This window comes from Zonotrichia leucophrys, chromosome 28 (genome assembly GCF_028769735.1).
Source record: "Zonotrichia leucophrys gambelii isolate GWCS_2022_RI chromosome 28, RI_Zleu_2.0, whole genome shotgun sequence".
Taxonomy (NCBI): domain Eukaryota; kingdom Metazoa; phylum Chordata; class Aves; order Passeriformes; family Passerellidae; genus Zonotrichia; species Zonotrichia leucophrys.
Window position 1 is genome coordinate 3,403,058 of NC_088197.1, and position 9,744 is coordinate 3,412,801.

Below are 9,744 nucleotides of genomic sequence, written 5' to 3' on the forward strand. Positions count from 1 at the left end.
AGGCACATGGGGAGTGAGCACTAAGGAGGTAAATGGGGCACCAAGGGGGTGAGTGGGCACCAAGGGGGTAAATGGGACCCCCAGCACCCACAGCTGAGCTCCGTGTGACACCAGGGCCATGTTTGGGTGCCAGTGGGGCTGGCAGGAGTGGGACAAGGACAGGGACGTCCCACAGGGACAGGGCTGAGTGCCTGGCACATGCCAGGAGGGAAGGCAGTCCTGGGCATGGCAATGTCACCCATCCCACTGAGATCCAGCCACATCCAGGCACCAAGGGCGCCAGGGACGCTGTGGCACAGCCCTGCCCTTATCCTGCAGCTGCCAGAGGTGCCCAGAGCAGGTGGCATGTCCCCTGCTGCAGGAGCTGGGGCTGGCAGTGCCAGGGCTGCTGTGGCAGGAGGGCAAACACGGGGTGACCAGCTCCTGTGGTGTGACAGGAGAGGATGGCACAGGGCTCTGATGCCATCCCCTCCTCTGGGGCTCACAGGGTGAGGGGAGAGCTGGGCATGGAGGTTCTGCTGAAGTTCAGGGCTCCTCAGTGCCGTTCGTGGAGGGGCAGAAAGGTCTGGAGCAAGGTCTGTGTGTGGCTGCATGGCCACACCACCCTGGCACGCTGGGGCACTGGCACATGGCTGTTGGCACATTGGTGCATCAGAGCATCAGAGCCAAGGGCAGCCCCAGGGCATGGGTGACACCAGCACAGGAATTCGGGGACAGGGCACTGAGCCCAAGGTGGTTCCTGGAATCCCTCAGATCTCCCCGTGCTGAGCTTATCAGGGCCCTGCAGGCACCTCCAACCCCCCCACACCCCAGGGCTGCCACACCCGGCAGGCAGAGCTCAGCTGGGAGCCCTGGGGACATGGGGACCCCTGCCCTGCCAGCTCCATGGACTGTAAGTGCAGCGTGCTGGGGGCTGAGGGCAGTGCCAGGCGCTGGGGGGACGCTGTGTGCCCATGGCCATGCAGGGATGGTGGCATTGAGGGCATGCAGGAATGGTGGCATTGAGGTGTGCAGGGATGGTGGCACTCACGGTGTGCAGGGATGGTGGCACCATGCAGGGATGGTGGCACTGAGGGTGGGCAGGATGGTGGCACTGAGGGATAGTGGCACTGAGGACGTGCAGGGATGGTGACATTGAGGGTGTGCAGGGATGGCACTGAGGGATGGTGGCACTATTTGGGGTGTGCAGGGGTGGTGGCACTGAAGGTGGGCAGGGATGGTGGCACCGTGCAGGGATGGTGGCACTGAAGGTGGGCAGAGATGGTGGCATTGAGGAGTGCAGAGATGGCACCGAGGGCGTGCAGGGATGGTGGCACTGTCTGGGGTGGGCACCACAGGGACATGGACACGTGCTGGGCTGTTTGTGTGCACCAGCCCATCCTGGGGCAGCCCCTGGCTCAGGGTGGGCACAGGGTGGGTGTGTGGCCCTGTACAGAACCCCCAAACTGGTGGGACCCTGGAAATCACCCCAGATTCTCATTATGAGGGAATCCCAGCTCTGTAACCCTGTGCAGAACCCCCAAACTGGTGGGACCCTGGAAATCACCCCAGATATCTCCTTATGAGGGAATCCCATGCCAGACTGTGGCACTGCCATCTTCTGTGCCAAGCATCTCCCACAGTGCTTGGCTGGGCTGGGGGCAGCCCAGAACAGGGAATTTGGAGCCCCTGCAGTCCCAGAGCTCCAGGGGGAGCTGAGGGAGGTGAAATGTTTTGGGTGCAGCTCTGGGAGGGGCCGTTCTGCTTGCGTGGAGCCCTGATAAGAGCCCAGCTGGTTTCTGTGTCCCTGCTCCCCTCCTGTGCCAGCGCTCCCCGATCCCTTTCCAGCCGGGATTTCATCCCCACAAACATGGTGAGAGGCGTGGGCAGACGGTTTTCATTATCCTCGTCATTGGGGGCAATAAAAGAGCCGGAGTGAATCACAGCAGGGGAATTAACAGGTAAATTCAGCTGCAGGAAGAGAGGCTGAGGCGCCAGGGCTGGGCACAGGGCTGGGCAGCAGCTCCAGCGGTGAAACATCGCCCAGGGCTGGCCAGGATGTCCCAGCTAATGAGACACACGTGCTCCTAACCCAGGAAAGGTTTAAAATGCTCCTGGATGGGAGTTTTGTGGGAGGGAGAGGATGGAGGATCATCCTGGCAGGGCTGGAGGGCACCAGAATGGCTGCAGGAATGAAGGAGGCAGGCACAGAGCGCTGGGGACGAGCCAGGATGCTCGGGGTGATGCAGGGAACACCGGGCACCTGCCTCCCCAGGGCTGTCCCTGCTGTCACCGTGGCCTTGCTCCAGTTTTGCTGCACATTCCCAGGAGGCTGTGAATGCCCGGGAGTGGTGCCCAGGGCTGACACACCCCGACTGCCAGGGCTCACAGGTGAGGCCAAGGCCGTGGCTAAACCTCAGCAAATATGGCACAGGACGTGGTGCTGCCTGTGACGGTGTTCACAGGGTCTCAGGGTGAGGATCTGACTCCATGTTTCAGATGGCTCCATTTATTATTTTATGATATATATTCCATTAAAACTATACTAAAAGAATAGAAGAAAGGATTTCATCAGAAGGCTAGCTAAGAATAGAAAGAGGAAGAATGAATAACAAAGGTTTGTGGCTCAGACTCTCTGTCTGAGCCAGCTCGTTGTGATTGGCCATTAATTACAAACAACCACAAGAGACCAATCACAGATGCACCTGTTGCATTCCACAGCAGCAGACAATCATTGTTTTTATTTTGTTCCTGAGGCCTCTCAGCTTCTCAGGAGGAAAAATCCTAGGGAAAGGATTTTTCATAAAATGTGTCTGTGACAGTGCTGCCTCCAGGCACAGCCTGTCTGCAGGTGACATGTGTGCCACCAGTTCTGCAGCCAGGGATGGCATCGGGGATGAGGTGGCAGCTGCTGGCTCACGGGGACCCACCTGTGCTGCCCCTCCCTGTCTGGGATCTGCTGTTCCAGGCCTGACCCCGAGGCTGGGGCTGCTCCCTCCTGCCCTGTGTGCCAGGGGGGGTTAAAGTCCCCTCGTTTTATGAGCCATGAAACCGTGTTTATGACCCCAGTTTCTAGAGCTGGGCTATTTGGAGGCTCCTTTCTGTAAATGGCACAAGGAGATATTCCAGGCAGGAGTGGCCCTGGCCTGGCACAACCTTTCCCTGCCCAGGGTTTGAGCTCCCTCCCTGCCCTGTGCATGCGGAGAGGCCGAGGCTGTTGGTGCCCAGCTGGATGTGGTGGCACCAGGAGCTTGTGGCTTTGTGGCTGAGGTCCTGCTGTGTAGGAGCATTGGGGTAGCACTGTCAGGATGGATGGAGATGAGAGATCTCTGCAGCCAGGTTGTGGAATTTGGGGTTTATTGCAAAGGGCCTGGGTGCAGGGCCCTGCTGGGACCTGCAGCCACAGCTCAGAGCAGCCTGAGAGAAGAGAGAGGGAGAGAGGATGAGAGGGTAAGAGAGTAAAAGGGGTAAAGAGAGCGAGGTTCCCGTTAAAACACAATAAATCATCTTCTGTGTTGAATATTCTAATCCTCACTAACCAATCTAGTACAATATACAAATTCTATAGGATTTCCATACAGCCTATAAGAATCACTACATTACCATAGTCTGTTACATTTTAAACCCTAAAAACTCATCTTTGGGCCCCTTCTGCCAAGCTGTAGGGTCTGCTCTGACCCTTGGAGCTGCCTGCAGGCAGAGGGAATTGTTTGATCAAAAGGGGATTACCTTCAGTCAGCCACACCATTGTTTTCCCGTTGTTCAGTAACTGAGGGATCTCAAAGCTTGCTTTCATTTCCATCTCCCTTATAATTCTCAAAATCTTTTGCCAGACAATCATATTTATAAGCCTTTCCTGATTCATCTTCCCCAGCACTGCTGCCTTTGGTGGTTCAGGCAGCACTGAGTGCCTGGGCAGGTTTGGTTGAGCTCCCCCAGAACCCAGCCAGGCTGGGGGACAGAGGTGGGGTGGATTTCTGTGCTCTGTGGCAGCTCCTGTTGGGAATTGGGCTTTATGTTCTTCTGCTCCTGCCCCACACAGGACAGGCTGGTGTGGTGAATGATCCTAATTGAGCTTTGATTAGGCCAGAGTGGAGGGTGGTGGCAGCTTTGGTTGCTGTTAGTTGCAGGTTGGCTGGTCCTTCTGGGCCTGGTATTTTCTATCCGGAAAGGTGAATTAGGTGAGAGGCAATGTTCTGTCCTCCACTGAGCAAGTTAGTTATGCTTAGCAGTGGATTAAAGGGTTGAAGTGTCCTAGGGGATGTGGAGAAGTTTGAGAGAGGAGTTTGTTTTGTGAGGATGAGTGTTTGGGCTATTTTTGAAATTTCGAGGGCTAAAGCTTAGAAATTCCATGTCCCAAGGGCAGTGGAACCAGGCTGGGAGAGGAGCTGCATCTCAACCTCTGCTCCTTCTGCTGTTCCTCACGGCTGCTCTCCCCTCCTGCTTGCAGGGCCAGCCAGGTCGAGACCCTTGGCCTCTGCTGAACTGGGACTCTGAGGGTGACCTCAAAACCAAGCAGTGGCCCCAGTGTGGGACAAGGTTGGCACAGCAGTGACAGCTCCAGGAGATGGACAGGGTCACCAGGCACCTTGTGTTCCAGCAGCCACAGGCCTCGCACAGGCACGACTCCCTGGCAGAGCTGAGGGCCAGCAGTGATGATGATGTGTTCAGCTCTGCCCAGCACAGCAGCCAGAGGGTGGAAAATGGCTACAGCTGGAAGAGGAGGTCCCAGTCACCCTCGTATTTCCTGGAGGGTGGAAGAGATGTCTGGACCCCGTCCCCAGACAGGGAGTCCAAGCTGGAGGTGGTGAGATCGGGAAGCCTGTACGACCTCCGGGCTTACAAGGGTGAGAGGAAACCCTCCAAGCTCTATGATGACGAGGAGCAAGATCTGCACAGGGTCCCTCCACCCAACATCTCCCCTGAGAAAGCCAGGGAGCTGGAAGATGAGAGGAAGGAGGTGATCCGGAGCCAGGCCATGAGGAAAAGCTCCACCATAGCGGAGAGGTGGAGCTCCATGGATGAGCTGGGCTCCATCAGCAGCCCAGCTGAAGGCAGGCACACAGGCAGTGTCCCCACCAGCTTTGCCATCTGGTTTGACAAACCCTCCCCAGGCAGGGCTGCAACGCCCGTTGACCCTGAGAATATTGACACGGAGCAGATCAACTTCTCTGCGGCTCGGCAGCAGTTCCTGATGCTGGAGAAGACCAACCCCGGCTCGTTTTTCAGCCCAGGGCAGCAGGCCATGTCCCCAAGGCCAGAGTCAGTGACAAAAGTCTCCAGAGAAGAGTGGTACAGCCCTGAGATGGCCACAAAGGGTACGAGAGGCTACAGCAGTGCTGGTGCATCAAGCCAGAGCGGGACAGACAAGAGCGTTTACCAGGTTTATGGTGTGTCCTCATACAAGACACCTGAGAAGGAGGAGGTTTATACTCCCAGAAAATCTCACACAGAAAGGTCACATCCCATTGGGAAGGTGTCCATCCTGACCAAATCAGGGTCCAGAGAAGACCTGGACTCTGGCTTGGGTGAGATGTACACTGAAACCACTGCGGGCTATGCCAGCGATGGGAGCACCTCCAACGAGACCTTCAACGTGGATGTGAGGGCCAGCAGCAACGGGACGAGGGTCAGCAACGAGACACCCATCGAGAGGGAGATCCGCATGGCCTTGGAAAGGGAGGAGAACCTCTGGAAGGAAAGGGGGATCCAGCGGCTGACCTCCAGCAGCGAGCTGGTGGAGATCCAGACCAAGCCTGTCCTCAACATTCACGCGTCTCCCGGCCCGGGCAGGAAAGGGAAGGACAGAGGCCGCGCTTCCCTTTACGTGCAGAGGGAAATTGAGCAGGAAACGAAGCGTGAGGAAGATCTGAAGAGGCAGGGGAGGCTGCTGGGGGCCTATGACAGGGGCACGCAGCAGGAGCTGGAGGAGCGCAGGAAGGTGTTCGAGCAGGAGGAAGCCCCCCCAGAGAAGCCCACTCCCCTGAAGCGGGCAGAGGAGAGGAGGAGCTGGCTTAAAGAGTTTGTGGTGGAGCAGCCCTCAAGCCCCACAGAAGACAGCAAGGCTGGGAGAAGCATCCCCAGCTACACAGCCAGCATCGCCCACTTCCAGCTGTCCCAGCCGCGCTTCGCCGCCAGCGAGAGGAGCCGCGAGCTGCCCTCGGTGTCCCCGCACGCTTCCGCCAGCGCCAGCAAATGGGGGAGCGAGGATTCCCGGGGAGGAAAACCTCCCAGCTCCACCCAGAGCCCCAGCAGCGCTGCTGTCCTGCCCAGGGAGTACTTGAACCTCTCCTTCTGGAAGCCCAAGGTGTCCTTCGTGGAGGACATGGGCACGCAGAGGAGGGAGGACGGCCGCGAGGAGCAGTACCGGCTGCGCACCGGGAAGCCGCAAACTTCAGCGCTGATCGAGGAGGAGATCAGGAGTGACCTGCAGAGGGAAGAGGAGCTGCAGGAGCAGCGGAGGAGGCTGATGGACACCTACGGCAGTGCTGCTCCTCAGGAGGGCTCCCGCTCGCGGCACAGCTCTGGTAAGGGAGCACAGGGACGGAGAAATTATTTGGTGGGATGGCTGTAAGGATTCCAGAACTTGATATCAGCACACTGGAGTCAGCAGAACTGCTGCTGAGGAGGGAGAGGCTCTGCAGGATTCCAGAGCTGCTCAGGTCTTGATGAGTTTATGTCACATTACAGCAGCAAACAGGGCTGGAAGAGCTCCTGCTCTCAGCACAGCTCTGGTAAGGGAGCACAGGGACGGAGAAATGATTTGGGATGGGATGGCTCTAAGGATTTCTCTGTGCTGGTAGCAGAATTTGATGCCAGCACACTGGAGTCAGCAGAACTGCTGCTGAGGAGGAAGAGGCTCTGCAGGATTCCAGAGCTGCTCAGGTCTTGATGAGTTTGTGTCACGTTACAGCAGCAAACAGGGCTGGAAGAGCCCAGCTAATGCATTTTACCCTTGTTCCTGCAGTCCTAGACTGGGCCCCAGGCATGGGGTCCAGGCTGTGACCAAACCTGCTGGACCTGCTCTGGAGGCAGGTTTGGGGCAGGGGCCTGACACTCCTGTGGGTCTCCACCCCCTGGGAGTGGAACCGAGGTCACCCCCCCAATGCTCTTTCTCTCACAGCTGCCTCAGGTGCCAGTGGCCACTACTCCGTGTCCGAGTCTCCTGCCTCCTCTCCTGCCTCCCACCAGCCGGGGATCCTGGGGCTGATCTCGTCCTTCACCCCGCTGAGGGTGACCAGTTCCTCCCAGGGCAGTGCAGAGACCCTCACCCCTGACTCATCCCATTCCAGCCCCTTCGAGGAGCGGAGGAGGAGGGTGAAGGAGGATGGAAAGGTGAACATGCTCTTCCTGCTTGTGCCAAGTGCTTGTGGGGGCTTGAGCCTGGGGGAGAGTGGTGGCTCTGGGGCTGGAGGTGGCTGCTCCTGACTGATCCGGCTGCTCAGCTCTGGCGGTGGTGGCACCATCACAGCCAGGCAGCGCCTGCTGTTCAGAGCTGCCAGCACTGGGTGGGACTGGAGAGGAGCAGCAGCTTTCTCCTGTGGGGAATCCTGGTCTGGGATGTTCCCCCAACCCCAGGGAGGGTTTAGCTGCACGTGCTGCCTTCCCTTGCCTCTCCTGTGCCCCAGATCCAGCAGCCTGTGGATATTCCCCTGCCAGGCTGCCGTTATCTAATCGTGTTTTCCTCTTTTCACAGTACGCAGGCATCGAACCCGTGGACAAGGTCAACACAGAGGTAAAGCCCTGACACCTCCCATCTTCTCCAGCTTCCCACACTCCTGGAGGCTTTGTGGGATGGACAGGATGGTCCTGGGACCACTCAGGTGGACACTGGGTTAGGCAGAGTGGGTTTGGGAGCTCCCCTCACTTCTGGAGGCTTTGTGGGATGGACAGGATGGTCCTGGGACCACTCAGGTGGACACTGGGTTAGGCAGAGTGGATTTGGGAGCTCCCCTCACTTCTGGAGGCTTTGTGGGATGGACGGGGGGGACAGGATGGTCCTGGTTCCCACAGGCACCACTCAGGTGGACACTGGGTCAGGTAGAGCGGGTTTGGGAGCTCCCAAACGGGGGGGACAGGATGGTCCTGGTTCCCACAGGGACCACTCAGGTGGACACTGGGTCAGGTAGAGCGGGTTTGGGAGCTCCTCTCACTCCTGGAGGCTTTGTAGGGCGGACAGGACGGTCCTGGCTCCCATGGGCACCACCCAGGTGGACACTGGGTCAGGCTGGGGAGCCGGCAGGGGGAGTGGGAGCAGCTCTGCAAACCAGCTCGTTGTGAAAGTCTCTCCTTTATAAAAATCGCGCCCGTTGTGGTCTCTGCAGGTGGTGGAAAGCACCCGGGTGTTTCGCCACAAGAGCGCCATGGCCCAGCGCTGGGAGGCGGGGCAGTACGTGCGGGATGAGGACTGAGGGACCCGCCATGGGGGCTGGCCCTGCTCACAGCCGGCTGGTGCATGACCTGAATACTCCGTCAGTTCCACCCACCGCAACAATCAGAGACGTGAACCCTGCTAATCAATCTGGTTTATTGTTAAACTGATAATCCTTCCATGCAATAGATCAGCTCCTTCCTCCTCCTCCTCCTCCTCCTCCCTGCGGGGTGGAGGAACACTTTTATTCTTTTTCTTAAGAGGGAAAAAATTGGATCAGTATCTTTTTAATCACTTCCGCCTGGAGCCAGCCAGGTGAAATCACCCGATAATTCACTTTGCCCCTCGGGAGCTGTCTCAGGCTTACAAAAAAGCTGTTTTATTTCTCAGTGGTTTTAGGTTTTTAAGTACTGCAAAGCTGAGCATTGCCTTGGGGGTACCTGAACTGAGGCCTCTGGATCGGTGTTGCCGTGGGACTTGGGAATCAACATTGGTTTAACTCCTGTGATCCATGGAGATGCAGCAATGGAATATAAAAAAAAATATACATAAATGCTGTTTATTTTGCTAATTTATTAAAGAGTTGTTACACTCCCTCGGTTTTCCAGGCCTGTTCTGCTGGTTTGGCTCCGGTGTTTCAGAGGAGCCCCGGGCTGGGATTGGGGGTTGGGATGCGGGGCTGGGGGAGCACCGGGGTCCCACCGGGCGGGCTTGGGAACACCGGGGCCGGTGGGAGGAATCGCTGCGCGGGGCGGGGGCGGCACCGGGTGGGCTTGAAAGTCCCGTTCGACCCCAACCGCGGGGGGAGCCTCGTGCCCCTCCGGCCGCCCCCGCTAGGGGGCTCCCGGGCAGCGCCCGCGGCTCCGGTACGGACCCGCCGGGACCCCGGTACCGACGGTACCGACCCCCTCTGCAAGCACTGACCAAGGTCCGGTTCGGACCCGTTGGGACCCTGGTACCGACCCCCTCCACAAACGCTGATGGGGGTCCGGTACGGACCCACTGGGAACCCCGGTACCGAGCCCCTGGGACCCCGGTACCGACGGTACCGACCCCCTCCGCAAGCACTGACCGAGAGGCGGTACGGACCCACCGGGACCTCGGTACCGACGGTACCGACCCCTTCTGCAAGCACTGACCAAGGTCCGGTTCGGACCCGTTGGGACCCCGGTACCGACCCCCTCCACAAACGCTGATGGGGGTCCGGTAAGGATCCACTGAGACCCCGGTACCGACCCCATCCTCAAGCGCTTACCGGGGTCCAGTACGGATCCACTGAGATTCCGGTACCGACCCCCTCTGCAAGCACTGCCCGGGGTCCGGTATGGACCTGCAGGGATCCCAGTACCGACCCTCTCAGCAAATGCTGATGGGGGTCCGGGACAGATCCCCTG

At 58.5% G+C, this 9,744-nt stretch overlaps 1 protein-coding gene across 2 annotated transcripts; it reads left to right on the forward strand.

Moving 5' to 3' along the window:
- The first annotated feature begins 832 nt into the window (after positions 1-832).
- On the forward strand, positions 833-8,944 carry MISP (mitotic spindle positioning). Of its 2 annotated transcripts, none has more exons than XM_064734006.1 (5): positions 833-892; positions 4,430-6,506; positions 7,103-7,314; positions 7,676-7,714; positions 8,304-8,944. In XM_064734006.1, exons 2-5 carry the CDS (start codon positions 4,547-4,549, stop codon positions 8,388-8,390), a joined length of 2,298 nt encoding a protein of 765 aa, XP_064590076.1. In that variant the 5' UTR covers positions 833-892; positions 4,430-4,546; the 3' UTR covers positions 8,391-8,944. The 2 variants fall into 2 exon arrangements, with proteins under 2 accessions (XP_064590076.1, XP_064590077.1); XM_064734007.1 differs by lacking the exon at positions 833-892 and adding an exon at positions 1,830-1,940.
- Positions 8,945-9,744: the final 800 nt, after the last annotated feature.

Excerpts from the sequence above, each read along its gene's own strand:
- MISP (XM_064734006.1), top strand. The coding sequence starts at position 4,547 with ATGGACAGGGTCACCAGGCACCTTGTGTTCCAGCAGCCACAGGCCTCG. Across the intron at positions 6,507-7,102 it reads CCGCTCGCGGCACAGCTCTG|CTGCCTCAGGTGCCAGTGGC; the intron begins GTAAGGGAGCAC and ends TTTCTCTCACAG. Across the intron at positions 7,315-7,675 it reads GGGTGAAGGAGGATGGAAAG|TACGCAGGCATCGAACCCGT; the intron begins GTGAACATGCTC and ends CTCTTTTCACAG.